We start from the raw sequence: 14,320 nt of genomic DNA on the forward strand, positions 1-14,320 counted from the left end.
ATTGGGCTTGAAGTCTAGAGGGACTTGGCTTGGAATCTCAACCTTTAACACCAGTTTTGTGATCTAGAAACATCAGACTTGAGGTTACAAACCTCAGGAGGGTGATGAAAAAAAGGAAAGTGCTTTGTAAATATTAAAGCCCTAGAGAAATGTGAGTTAAAATGATTAGATTAGCCTCAGGACATTTTTAATGGAACTAGTTTCTCTCCTACCTGCACTCAACCTCTCCCAGTCACTCCCAGCAACCAGAAGAAAAGGCTAGGGCCTTCATCTCACCTCACTGTCTCTTTCAAAGCTGAGCTTGGCACTGGGTACCAGGGACAAGCTGGAAAAGTCAAGAGGAATTCTTTAGGAAAAGATGGTGTGTATGGTCATAAGATGAATGGGCTCCAGGAGCCTGGAAGTAGCCCAAGCTCCCAGACTAGAATTCAGGCTCCGCTTAGATGATGCTGTATGTATTATCTTGAGCAAATCATGTGCAGTCTCTGATTCTTAGTTTCTTTTTCTATAAAACAAGAGGGTTGTACTAAACTATTACTAACGTTCTTTCTAGCTCCTGCCCTCTATAAGACACAGCTTTTGTCCTCTAGGATAATAAAAATTAGAACTGACTGAAGAGTTCATCTTACTGACCCCCCTAGGAGAAAAGTGGCTTGCTGAAGGTCACACAGCTAAGTGGCAAAGTTGCTTTGCTTCTATTTTCTCTTCTGAAAAATAGGGGGTGAGGGGCAGCTAGATGGTACAGTAGATAGAGAAGTGGCCCTGGATCAGGAGGACCTGAGTTCAAATGTGACCTTAGACAGTGAACATATCCTAGCTGTGTGACCTTGGGCAAGTCACTTAACCCCAGTTGCCTCAGCAAGAAAAAGAAAAATAGGGGGTGAGAAATATATGACCTCTAAAATTCCTTTTGGCTGTGATGTATTCTGAGACCATAATTCTTTCTTAGATAGAGAAGTTATTAGGTGAGGTGATCTGCAAGAGAAGGAAACAGCTTAGTGATTGGAAGTGTCCTGGAGGAGCAAAGCAAGCTTGTGGGGATTGGAGATAACAAGGAGAGAGCAAGGGTCATGAGTTTTCTGACACTTTGCCCCGAGGCCTAGCATTCTGGGCCCTGGCCCAGTTCTAACCTTGCTTGCTGGGGAAGCACTTTCTCTGGTTACAGGGATGTTGCATCAGGATGGCTACTCACTGCTCTGTCATCTTTGCCTGCCCTGCTTCTGGGTGGGGTCCAGGCTTGGCTTTCCTCCTCTTTAAGCCTCTGAACAGCTCAGCTTGTGTTAGGCTCTTGGACTACTCTGCTTGGCTTCAAGCTTGGCTGTTCATCTCAGGTTTCCTAAGCCTTCTCATAGAAGCCCCAAAATCCAGAGTGTTAGAACTGGAAGAAAACATAGGTAAGTGCTGCACACACCTTACCCTGATGGAATTTGAAGTCTAGAAGTCCAAACATATAACTTTAAGAATCAGGTTTGTGTCCTCAGCCTGATATTTACTTACCGATCATGTAAATAAATGCTATAGCTGAAAGTTAGATAATGTAATCTAGGGATATCTCAAATATGAATTCTCTCTATTATAACCTTGCCAAATGGTCATGTACTCTCTGTGTGAAGACCTGATGAGGACTCCACACTCTGTTAAAGCACCCCCAATCTACATCTGGATAGCTCTGATTGATCTAATGTTTTGTTTTTAATATTAAGCTTAAATCAACCTTTCTGCAGCATCTACTCCTCTCTTTTAGTTTTTCCTTTTTGGGGTAAGAAGAATAAATATAATACCACTTCTCATAGGATTGTACAATTTAGCTTGGAAGGGATTTTGAGATCATCTAGTTCAACACCTTCATTTTACAGAAGAAGAAACTGAGGTCAGAGAGGCTTGATCACTTACATAAGGTCACACAGGCAGGAAATAGGAGAATCAGTCTGTCTGAAAAACCAGGTCCTATCATTCCTAATCCAGCAAATTTAACGCTGGGCTAGTTCTCTTATTTCTGCTCAATTCTTTCTTCCCCAGGCTAACCAGACTATCTCCCCAGTTGTTCCTTCAGTGGAACTTCTCATAGTCTGGTTTTCAACCCTCTCTTCGTTCAGATAGGCATCTTCTATGTATATTGTGCTCTTCAAATCTTGGCTAATATGTCTTCACCTCTCCTCTGTATCTTTCCAAACATTTCCCATTCTTTAACATCCCTTTCTAGTTCCAGTCTCATTTTATCAGGAACAGGTGTTCCATATTTGGAACAGATATATGTCTCTATTTCCCTACATGGGTCTTCTCTCAATTTAACAAATATTAAGAGCCTGTTCCATGTTAAACACATAAAAAATATTTTCCCTGCCATCAAGGAGCTAACATTCTGCTTCTCAATTAGATTGTGAAATACCCGGGGGCAGAACTATACAATTTTTTTTTCCTATGTCTTCCAGAAGAACAGGGCTAGGCATACAAGTGAGCTCAGAAATGATAAACTAGTTATCAGGGGACCCAGAGTATGGAAGTCCTGACCAGGTTGAGAGTCACCCCCCTTTTTTTTCCTTTCAGAGAGTTCTCCAGTCAGGTGAAAAACTTTAGAGGTGCTGGGATGCTTTTAAACGGAGCAGTACCTTCAGAAACAGCAGTATCTTTTTAAACATTAGAAGGTTCAGTTAATGCCAAAGACAAGAACTCTTTGCAGAGAATACAACTTACTATAAAGGTGCATTTGTGTCCCCATATATTTCACCCCTCCAGTAGACTGAGCTCCTGAAGAGGAGGACCTGTAGCACTTTAAAAAATCTCAATGCCATCTGTACACAACAGGCACATGATAAGTGTTTGTTGACTTGGTTAAGCTATTGAAATTGCTTAATCTTAAATACTCTCATTTTTCTAGCTTGGCAAGGTTTATTCATAACAAACCTGGGAAGTAGGTAGTACAAGAATATTTCTTGCTATTTTATGGATGAGGCAATGTGATTCCATACAGGCAGTAAATATCCAAGTCAGGATTTGAGACCACATTTCCTACTGCCAAGCCACATTATTTCTCTGTGGGATTCTCACAAACTTCTGCTTTTCCAGAAGGAGGTTTTCTTATCTAGCTGGGAAGCTGACTTTATTTTGGATTGAAATGGGATTAAATGTGAGCAGTATATGAAATCCTAATTTCAATCTTGAACTTCCCCTTACCTCCCCACAATCCCTGCTGAACTCAAACTCCTGATGCTTCTCTGTCCCCATCTTCCCATGATCCAGTGCTTCTTTGGGTGCAATGGTTTCAAGGCCTCACCTGATGAAAGATGTTTGCTAAGCACAGGGGACCAGAGTGACTGACAACATCTGACCCTCAGGGGACAAAAAACACCAACAGAATGAGTGGCCTCCAAACTGGAATCCTAACACACGTCAGAACTCGAAAAAACAAGAAATCATTTAATCCAATCTTCTCCTTTTACAGGGGAGTCAACTGAGATGGGAGTGGGGAAGGGACAAGAAGAGGAAGGGGTCTTTCTCAAGTGTATTTAGTGCCAGGTAACTGCATTTCAATATAATTACTTGCCTTTGTATTTTATTTTATGGATTTAAAAACATTCCTCTGAGAGGGGTCCACAGGCTTTAACAGATTGCCAAAGGAATTCCTGACCTCAAAATGGTAGAGAATCTCTGGCAGAACAAAAATCTTGTGATTCTTAGCTCAGGTTACTCTGGACTGTGAGTGGGGGTTGCCACAAGGTTCTTCAAAGCAGTTTGAAACAATGGCAAGGATACTAGTTTTGAATTCAAATTCCACTACTAACTAGTGAAATGAACCTGGGGAAACTGCTCTTTGTTTCTGAATCAGTTTCCTCATTTGTAAAATAAGATAGCCTTACTTTATGATCTCAAAAGTCCTCCATGGCTCTAAAGATCTATGAGCAAAATTGTGGGGGGGGGGGGGAAGCCTTTGTCAAAAGGCAAAGGAATGAAGAAGGACATGGCTCCTCTATGCCTACAATGAAGCAGCTAGATGGCTTAGCCTAGAGCCCTGGGATTAGAGTTCATATATGGCTGTATTTGGGCAAGTCACAACTTCCGTTTGCCTTAATCCACTGGAAAAGGATATGGCAAACCATTTCAATATCATCCTCTCCCCTAACCCCTCATTTCCCCAGACCTGCTATGGTCAGACAGGAGCAACACCAGTAGCCTACATTGCCATCTGGCTAGATAGCTCCAGGAAGGAGTATTTTGATCTCTTCTGGAGCCACATCAGAGGGAAGACATTCATTAGCTGCAGGGCATTAAGGAAGGCCTCCAAGGTGACCTCCAGATCTGCTTTCTAGGAGACCGGTTTGAGAGAATTGGAATGTTTATCTTGGAGAAGAGTTGATCGGGAAGAAATGATTGGAGGACTTCAAGTATTTGAAAGGCCATCACTGTGGAAGAAAGATTCAATGTGTATATTTGACCACAGAGGGTAGAAGAAAGTGAAATTGATTTAAAATTTGGAGATTTTAGGTTTAATGTGGGAAAAAAAGCTTCTTAAAAGTTAGATTTATTCAAAACTAGAACGGATTTTCTCTAGAAGCAGTGAGTTCTCTTGTCAATGGAGCCTTCTAGCAGAGGCCGCATGACCTCTTATCTTGTTTGATGTGGAGGGAATTTTCACCCGTGAAGGATTAGACTGGATGAGTTTTGAGGTCTGTTGTGACAAGGTTCAAGAGCAAACATCTGAAGGAAGGTTTACTGACGAGATGCTATCTTTTCTTCCTTGTATATGAACGCTGCTCAACGAGCCGTCTTCCTACCCCAGATTTCTCTCCTCGCAGTGTGGGATCGGAGTAACTGTCTCTCGTTAATCGGATTCTGAGGTGGGGGACTCCTGGCAAGAGAGAACTTGCAGGGCCTTAGAACGTTGCAAGTTTCAGCCGAAGAAAGGGACCTTAGTCAACAAATCCCTACAAGAAACAAGTGGAAACTGAGGCTCTGAAAGGGAAGGGATTTTGCCCCGGTTCCAGAGCAGGGCGGGGATTGCCTCCTACCTGTAGTACACCTGCTGCCTCTTAATCTTAATGGGGCTTTCTCTTTCTGGCTCCAGGCACGCTCAGGGTTTGGGCAAGGCTGGGCTCCCCAAGACAATAAGCCTCAGGGGCCGACAGGCGCCGCAGTAGTAGGTGGGGGTACGAGGGTCGGGAGGTTGCCCTCCCTCCCGCGGATGTGAGCCCGGGGCCCGGCGGGCGGGGTTCGCGAGATGTTGCAATCGGGAGGCGGAGCGGGACGCGTCCGGCGCCGCAGGGGGAGGGAGCTGGGGGAAGCCGGGCCCGAGATTAGCTCAGCTTTACATCACCCCAGGCCGGTGGCTGGGGCGGGCATCTGGCGAGGCTGCCGAGACACTTGTGGAGCCAGCGGCGGAGGCTTCGCACTGGCGGGAAGCGGAGCCAACATGCAGGGGCTTCTCTGAGCCCTCCCCGGCCCCCGCGCGAGCCAGCCGTGCCCAGGCAAACGAGTCCCCGAGCGGGAGAAAAAGGTAGAGCCTCAGGGTTGGGCGCCCGGGCGCGGGACCGGGGTGTCCGGAGAGGCGCTCCCGCGTCCGGCGGCTGCTGGGAACGAGCGGCTGGGACTGCGGTTCTCTCGGGGCCGAGGCTGAGGAGGTGTGGGTCTGGCGGGCTGTGAAAGTGCTGGGGAAGCGGCCGCAGGGAGGCGAGGAGGGGACAGCGGCCGAGAACTGAGGTCCGCACTGAGCGGTGCGGAGGACCGGCGCCGAATTCTTTGTTTACGTTTCGTCGGGGCTGCGAGGATTGGCCGGTAGCGGCGGAGAGGAGGCTGTGTATGAGCAGGCAGGGAAGCGGGGATGGGTTATATGGGGACCGGGGTGAGAAGGTGACTGAAGAGGAGTGTGTGCGTGCGTGTGTGTGTGCGTGTGTTTGGGTGTGTGGTGTGTGTGGTATGTGCGTGTGCATGTGATTGTGTGTTGTGTGCGTGTATGTGAGTGTGTGTGATTGTGCATGTGTGTGTTGTGTGCGTGTGATTGTGTGTGTTGTATGCGCGCGTGTGTGTTTTGTGCATGTGTGTGTTGTGTGTGAGTGTGTGTGTGAGTGTGTGTGTGCGCGCGCGCGTGTGTAGGTTGAGGGCCAACTTGCTTCTTAACAGCCAAACTAATCTCAGATTTAGAATTACAAAGGGCCCGGAGGTCACCTAATCCCATCATCTCGCTTTAGAGAGATGAAGGGCCGTCATCTCATGTAGTGACCGAATGGGTATTTGAACCCAGGTCAACATCCACCCCGCCTGCCTACAGCGATCGCTGTGCCGGTGCCTTAGAGTAAGCACAGTAACAGCCCCCACTTCCCAGCGTTCTCTGGTTTAAAAGGCCATTTCCTTGATAAAACCCAGACAAGTAGCTAGCTATTGCTAGGATTTTGTCTCCATTGTAATACGGACGGGAAACTGAAGCCCGGACTGGGAAAGTGAGTAGTCTAATTTAAATGAGTAAATTAAGAACCCATATCCTCTGAATTCAAATTAGTGCTGCTGAGGGGGCCAGGTTTATTGTGTCCTACACTAATAGCTTTCCTCAGGGGCACGAGAGACAGAGCGCAGCCCCCTAGGGGATGCCAGAGGGGCCTTCTGAAGCCGATCCAACCCTGGTGATGCCCACTGCCCTCACTGTTTCCAAGCTATAGGTGGCCCCGCCCACCCCTGGCACATGCCCCAAGGGCACATAGTTTCCGGTCTCACTGGAGTACTGGCTGTTGTCAGGGAAATATCTGCTCCTCCTCCAACCCAAGAGGTTTCTGGATATGTCTGCTTGAAGTTTGCATGTTTGGGGAATTCAATTTGTTTGTCCTTGCTTCTTATCTTTGTATCCCGTGTGGTGTGTGTGTGTGTGTGTGTGTGTGTGTGTGTTTTGTCTTTCATGTCTATGTATATTAAATCTATTGGAGGAGGAGGTATATTCAGGGTATCATAATTATCAAGTCTTGAACTACTTGAACTACTCCTTATTTTGCAGATGAAGAAATTGAGACCCAGAGACGCTAAGTGACTTATCAAAGTTCACTTAGGTGTCTTGGGGGGATACATGTATATCTTGAAAGTTTTCCATAAAAGGAATAAACATAAGCATCTATTAATTGCTCATTATGTGCCAGCATAGTGCTAAGCACTTTGCAAATAACTATCTCGTTTGATCCTCTTAACAACCCTGGGAAGTTGGTGCTATTCTTATCTCCATTTTACTGTTGAGAAAACTGAGGCAGACAGCAATTAAATAACTTGCACTAGGTCACACAGCTAGGGAGAAAGTGTCTGGAGCTAGATAAGAACTCAACTGTATATACAGGATCACTGAGAGGAAAGAACCATTTGGGTGTGTATTTGGGATTCTTTTGCCAGGATGAAGAGGGAAGAGGAAGGATGACCTCATGGGTTGGGTCATGATATATAAGTTTTGTTGTATGTTTGTTGATCCCTGGGGCTCTAAAAATGAGTACCTGACATTGACTTATAGCAGGAAAGGGAAAGGCTGGCTAAGAGAATAGGAGAGGATATCAGGAAAGATAGGATGGCTTCCTGGTAGCCATCTTGGACCAGAGAAAGAATAGGGCTCTCCCCCGGGGGGCCACCTAACATTGATTTCTGTCCAGACTAAGAGCACCACCTCTTGTCCCTGGGAAGAGTACAAAGGGAAGGGCTCAGGATTCAGACCCCTGAGTTTCAAGCCAGGCTTTCCCACTGACTTGCTATGTGACCTTTTCTGGGTTTCACCATCTCCATTTGTCAAAGAATGATTTGTGTCTCATCTACCTCAGAGAGCTGAGAATCCTGTGAGGCCGGGAAGGTCACATTTAGAGAACAAACCTTATCTTTGAAGGTTTGGTGGAAAGGATATTGGATTTAGAGTCAAGGGGACCTCTATTTGCATCCCACCTCTGCCACTCACTTCCTATGTAATTTTGGATAAGTGACTTCAATTTCCTGGCCTCAGTGCCCCCTGGAAAATGAGAGGGCTGGGCTCAGTGACCTTTGAAGCCCCCTGGGGCTTTACCCAGAGAGATTTAAATTCAAGACTCTAGACCATGGACCCTTATTCAACTAGGCCCTGAAAATGCTGGGTTCTCATGGCTCTGCCCTAGTTTACTTGGTTCCTGATGGAATCACACATATGGATATCACTTTGGCTGAAAAGAATCCACTAAGGAAAGTCAGCAATCCCCTCTCAGAGAGAATGGCCGGAGCACTGGAAAGTGAAGTGACTTACTTCTCCATGCTCATACAGTCATTATGTATCAGGCCCAGGACATGAAGCTAGCTAAATCTTTCTGACTGCAGGACTAGCCTGTTCACTCTAACTTGCTGTTTTTTCAGTACTGTCCTATTCTTCTTGACTCAGTGGACCATAGTATCCCAATACTGTTCCTGAGTTTTCTTGGAAAAGATACCAGAGTAGTTTACCATTTTTCTTCCCCAGTAGATTGGAGTAAATTGAGATTAAATGGTTTGCCTGGGGTCATACTTGAATAGGCTACCTCATAGTTGTGAAGTGTTAGTCTAGATTTTGCCAATTTGCTGTGCACTCTTGATAATATCACTTTCTGAACCTCAGTTTTCTTCTCTGTAAAATGGTCCTTTCCAACTTTAGCATCCTGTTTACATTTCCATTCTACCTCTGATATTCCATCATCTATGTTCTTTGATCTCTTCCAACATTAATTATTTTCTGTTCCATTCAAAACATCACATGATGTTTTTTTACCATTCACTCTTGACCTACACAATAGGTTCTGTTTATAGGTGTATTCTAGGATTGAAAACTGGAAGTTACTGTGCAGATGAGGTAATTGAGGCTGAGTTTTTAACTGGTTTACAGAGGTAGTAAGTAGGAAAGCCTATTTAAAACTCTAAATCCAGGGACTTCCTAGGGGATAGCATGAGATGTCCTAAGGTTCCCTAGGGACCCTTATTTCCTGTGCACTTTTTAAATCTTTTCACCTTCTGGCCTCTAGATGAACCTCACTCTGATGACACTCTCTATGGATTCTCTCCGGAGGAAAAAGCAGCTGGAATGTGATGAGGATGATGATGACGACTCAGTTCCAGAGCAGCCCCCCCTGAAGCGAGCCCATCCAGACCCTCAGCTTTGCCCAGCCCCTTGCCAGGAGCCCCTCATCAAGCCCCCAGAGCCCACCTCTGATGCTCCTGCTGCCTTTTCCAGACTGGGACCCTACGTACTCCTAGAGGCCCAGGAAGGTGGCAAGGCCTACCGGGCAGTGCACTGCCCCACAAACACTGAGTATGTGTGTAAGGTAGGACCCACCTTCCCCAACCCCTCAGTTTGTATTGTCACTTCTTCCACAATCTCAGAGGATGGGGACAGAGAATGTCCTGGGGAGAGGGGGTGTAGTGGATGCAGGAGGGGCATGTTGCACAATAACAAAGGGGGGGGGGTCAACTTCTAGCCTGTTGCCTGCCAGCTCTTGGGTTGTCCTTAAGCTATGATGTGGAAGCTGGAGGGACCCAGAGGATTTCAGGGAGAGCAGGAAGCAGAGTTCATTGCAGACGTCCCCATCTTCAGATGCTAGCATTTGGCTCATCAGAATATAGAACAGGCAGTTTTCCTGGGCATAGTTTTAGAACATACCCTTAGAGGCAGCTAGAGGCAAAGTGCTTAGGGCACTGGGCCTGGAGTCAGGGAGACCTAAATTCAGATCTGACTTTAGACTCTTCCTGTCTGACCTTAGGCAGATAATTAAATTGTTGTCTGCCTCAATTTCCTCAACTATAAAATGGGGATAGTAATAGCATCTACCTCACAGAGTTAGGATAAAATAAAATTGTTGTAAAAGGGCAGTCAGGTGGCTAAGTGATAAGGACACAGTAAACTACTCCAGTATTTTTGTCAAGAAAACTTCAAATTAGATCATGCCTGAAATGACTGAGTGCCTGAAACCTATTAAGCCCAATATAAATGCTCACTCCCTTCCCTTCTAGTTGGGACACAAAATGTCAGAACTCTAAAGAGCCTTACATGAATCATAGATTCTATGTTTTGGGAAGGAGCTCTGAAATCCTCTCGTCCAACATGTACCTTCCTGGTATTCCTCTCCACAGCATCCTCAATAAGGCATCATGCAATTTCCACTTTGAACACTTTAGTCAGAGTCTCAGTGGTCTTTAGAACAGAGAATATTCAAGTTTCCACATCCAGAGCTGAAGACCCACTAAAGTTTGGAAGATTAGTGCTGAAAGGGATCTCCAAAATTATCTGGCCCAGGAATTCTTAATTGGGGGTTCACAAACTTAAATTTTTTTTAAAATAATGGTAGTTCAATATAATTGATATAAATTGTTTCCTTTGTAATCCTAGATGTTTTTTATTTTATGAATTTAAAATATTCTTCTAAGCTGGGATTCTTTAGCTTCCCCAGACTGCTAAAGGGGTTCATGACACAAAACAGGTTAAGAATTCTCACTCTGGTCCAGTCTGCTCCTTTTACAAAGGAGAAAATAGAGGTCCCGAGGTCCTGACTAATAACTGCCCTAGGAGTTGCCAGCTTGTATCTATCGGGAGGCTCTCCCACTCTAGCCAATGACTTGTCCAGGATCATACAGCCCAGTCTTTGCTTGGAAGATCGGAAGATGGCACTCCATTCTGTGATGTCTTTTTTTAGATCGGGGTTCTTACCCTATTAGCAGATAGATTTTAGGGGGTTCATAAACTTGGATGGGAAAATGCATTTTATATATATGTATGTGTACATAGATGATATAGATATATGGATATAGATATCTATTACACACCAATCTCTCGCTGAAATTTAGCATTGGTGATGAAAAACCCCCCACCATTATTTTGAGTAAGTGTTCACCAGACTGCTATAAGGGTCCATGACACAAAGATACCGGTTTTAAAATATTACCTGCTCTTAAGGTTCCTTTTTTGCCCCTGCTCATTGACATATTAGATCTGGGGCTGACTGCTAGTGCGACCTTGCTAAGTCAGTTCCTCCTGGATAACGGTCTTCCCCTATATAAAAGGGTTTGGGACAGGTTACTTAGACTTAGCAGTCTAAGAGTCTTTATTTCCCTAGTTAAAGTCAAAATGTACCTGCTGGGTTGTGCTGGTGGGTGCTGGCCCCTGGTGGACATCTCTGGGATTGCAACTCATCCCAAGCTTCCTTTTTCAGGTGTATCTGGCTGGGTCCTACCAAGAGCTGCTGTCTCCCTACGCCCGTCTCCCCCGACACCCCCACGTAGCTCCCGTGGCTGAGGCGGTCTTGGGCAAGCACCATGTCTATGTATTCTTCCCACGGGCCTATGGCGACATGCACAGCTACGTGAGGGAGCGAAGAAGGGTCCCTGAGCACGAGGCAGCCTCCCTCTTCCTGCAGATGGCCCAGGCTGTGGCCCATTGCCACCAGCACAACCTGGTCTTGCGGGATCTCAAGCTGCGGAAGTTCGTCTTTGTCAACCCGGAGAGGTGAGTCCGGGAAAGCAGACATCCCCACCCCTAACACTCCTGCCCTCACTTCCCATAATCACATCCATTCAGCCTCAGGCTTGGCTAATATCCGTCAATCCATCAATGGGCAGTTGTTCACTAAGGACCCACGATACTAGGCTCCCGCAGCATGAATATAGCGAATGAAACAATCCCTCCTGCAAAGCGTGTGCACCCCAGTTAGAGAGAGAGTCCATGAGCTCCCTCCCCTTGCAGCCAGGAAGTACAGAACACAAGATGTCAGCTCATAACAAACGTGTGTTTATTATTAGGCACCATAGAACATGGACTGTCAGGCTGAAGGGAAACTCACAAACATTTATTAAGCTCCTACTTTGTGTCAAGAACTGTGACAAATTCTGGAGGTTTAATTAAAAGCAAAAGCAGGGTTCCTGCCCTCAAGGAGCTTACAATCTAATGGGGAGGCCACATGCAAATAATTTTGCATATTCAAAATACATATGGAATAGATAATAATAATAATTTTTAAAACTAATATTTATTTGGCACTTACTGTGGGCTAGGCATTGTGCTAAGTGCTTTACAATTATTATCTCTTTTGATCTTCATAATAACACTGGGAGGTATGTTCTACTATTACTCCCATTTCACAGGTGAAGAAACTGAGGGAACAGAGGTTAAATGATGTGGCCAAGGTCACACAACTCGGGGCTTGTCTGAGCCCAGATTTAAATTCAGGTTTTCCTGACTCCAGGCCCAGTGCTTTTTCTGCTATAACAAAAAGGAAAATGTTCTGTCCCCCAAAAATATGGAAAATGGAAAGAAAGAAGGTAATCTTAGAGGGGAAGCAACCTTCTTGTTATGATAGGGGAGTGAGACCGGGAAGGAAGGGAATAATCCTTCTTTTCTCTCTCCCTTGACGTAGGACGAAGCTGGCGCTGGAGAATCTTGAGGACTCATGTCTGCTAACGGGGCCAGATGACTCCTTGTGGGATAAGCATGGCTGTCCGGCCTATGTGGGGCCTGAGATCCTCACTTCCCGGGACTCCTATTCAGGCAAGGCAGCTGATGTGTGGAGCCTGGGCGTAGCACTGTACACCATGCTGGCCGGCCGCTACCCATTCCAGGACACGGCCCCTGCCCTGCTCTTTGGCAAGATCCGCAGGGGTGCCTTTGCCCTCCCCAGGGGCCTCTCGGCACGGGCCCGATGCCTTGTCCGCTGCCTGCTCAGGCGGGAACCCAGCGAGAGGCTCACCGCCCAAGGCATTTTGCTGCACCCCTGGTTACAGGGAGGGGGGAGCCCCTCTGAGGAACCTGGAGCCCGGGGGGCAGAGCAGGTGGTGCCAAACAGCCAAGACCCCCAGGAGGAGGAGGCTGGGCAGGAGACGGAGGAGGAGCTGTACACTTAGGCCGGAAGGGCATCTCCCTGCTCTGTTCTACTCTGACTGGCCCTACTGGCCAAGGCTGCAGCTTTATGGAAACTTTCCTCTACAAATCAAGCCAAACTCCACTCAAGTGCCTTAACGGTGGACAAGAAGGGAGGCGTGTGGGTGCACTGATTATACCTGCTGCCCACAATGGGTGCATACATGTGGCAAACTCAGACTGAACACCCCCGGGCCCACGTGCATGGGGGTCCCACAGACATAGGCAGTACAAGGGCCTGAAGTCACTCCATTGCCTTCATTTCCAGAATTGAGACCCTAGAAAGCCCTCTCAGGGTCCTTCCCCATGGACACTTTGAGTGTTCCAGAAGGAAGCTAGCTAATAATAAGACATCAGGGGAGGCCTGACTTGGGGTGGGAAGACTGGGAAGAAGGTATTCTCCTCCTGGGTAGACTGGAAGGTCTATGTTATTGGGGTAACTATATTATTGGGGTGTCCTGTTGCCCTCTGGGGTAAGAGGGCACCCATTTCAAAGCCTGCCATACTTGGTTCCAGAGTTCCAGAACATAAGAGCAATTACCGGCTCAGGCAGCTAAGGGTAGACTGGGGAAGGGTAGGATGAAGAATTTCTTCTCAGGCTCTGAGAGAGGCCCTGGGCTTGCTTACTCTGGGAACTGTCTTTCCTTCCCTGTCCCCAAACACCAATTCAACATTTTTCAGGCTGTAAGATTTCTGAGCCAGTCAAAGTGTTCAGTCTAAGAACCGGACCCTCTCCCTAGGGGTCTGTTCCTTTGCCTGGACACCTGCTTCCTCAGTTCCCCTGGGAACTCCAATTGACTCTATGGGGCAAGGACATGATATGCAGCATCTATTTTTGTCTTTGAACTAATAAAGGACATTTTAAAAAATACTTCCATTTTCCCATATGGTTTCCTTGGCCCACCTCACCCCACCCCCCTTTCTCTGGCTTGAAACCAGCTTCTTAGAGAATTGCTGGGTTTCCTAAATCTTAGGGTGGAGGGGAGTGAAGGAGTAAGGGGTAGGGGGAAGGGAAGGGAGATGAGGAGGCTACTGGGCAGTGGAACTGCCTTTAGGTGGGGGAGGCCTAGCAGAAACCTCATGAATAATCATGACAGCTTCTACTGATCTAGTCCTTAAATTAGGCTTTAACAATTTCTCCATGAGGTAATAAGCTGTTTACAGATTACTGGAAGAGCCAAGTACACTCTTTTTTTTTTTTTTGAAGGGACATGGGAACTTCCTGAAAGGATTTTCTCTCTGCTGCTATAGACAGGACCTTCTGTGCAGCTTATGGTCTAGGGGAATTTCCTGAGGGCACCGGGAGATGGTAACTTGCTCAACCATCCAGCCAGCATGGCAGGACCTTGAGACCACTTCTTTCATAACTGCATCTTCCTAATTTCTGAATAAATTCACTCTTGGATTGTCTTAAGGATAATTTCATCTTCAGAAACTGAAGGAAGTCACAAAGGGAGAGACTTTCCTGGA

General features: G+C 46.4%; 1 protein-coding gene across 5 annotated transcripts; it reads left to right on the forward strand.

Moving 5' to 3' along the window:
• The first annotated feature begins 1,282 nt into the window (after nt 1–1,282).
• On the forward strand, nt 1,283–13,780 carry TRIB3 (tribbles pseudokinase 3). 5 transcript variants are annotated; one of them, XM_074292823.1, is made up of 4 exons: nt 1,283–1,394; nt 8,970–9,269; nt 11,151–11,443; nt 12,351–13,778. In XM_074292823.1, the coding sequence occupies exons 2-4, from the start codon at nt 8,970–8,972 to the stop codon at nt 12,832–12,834; spliced, it is 1,077 nt and encodes a 358-aa protein (XP_074148924.1). In that variant the 5' UTR covers nt 1,283–1,394; the 3' UTR covers nt 12,835–13,778. The 5 variants fall into 5 exon arrangements, with proteins under 5 accessions (XP_074148924.1, XP_074148925.1, XP_074148927.1 ...); XM_074292824.1 differs by lacking the exon at nt 1,283–1,394 and adding an exon at nt 3,450–3,516; XM_074292826.1 differs by lacking the exon at nt 1,283–1,394 and adding an exon at nt 5,305–5,491 and having other exon boundaries at nt 9,014–9,256; nt 12,351–13,780.
• Nucleotides 13,781–14,320: the final 540 nt, after the last annotated feature.

This window comes from Sminthopsis crassicaudata, chromosome 2, assembly GCF_048593235.1.
Source record: "Sminthopsis crassicaudata isolate SCR6 chromosome 2, ASM4859323v1, whole genome shotgun sequence".
Classification (NCBI taxonomy): Eukaryota; Metazoa; Chordata; class Mammalia; order Dasyuromorphia; family Dasyuridae; genus Sminthopsis; species Sminthopsis crassicaudata.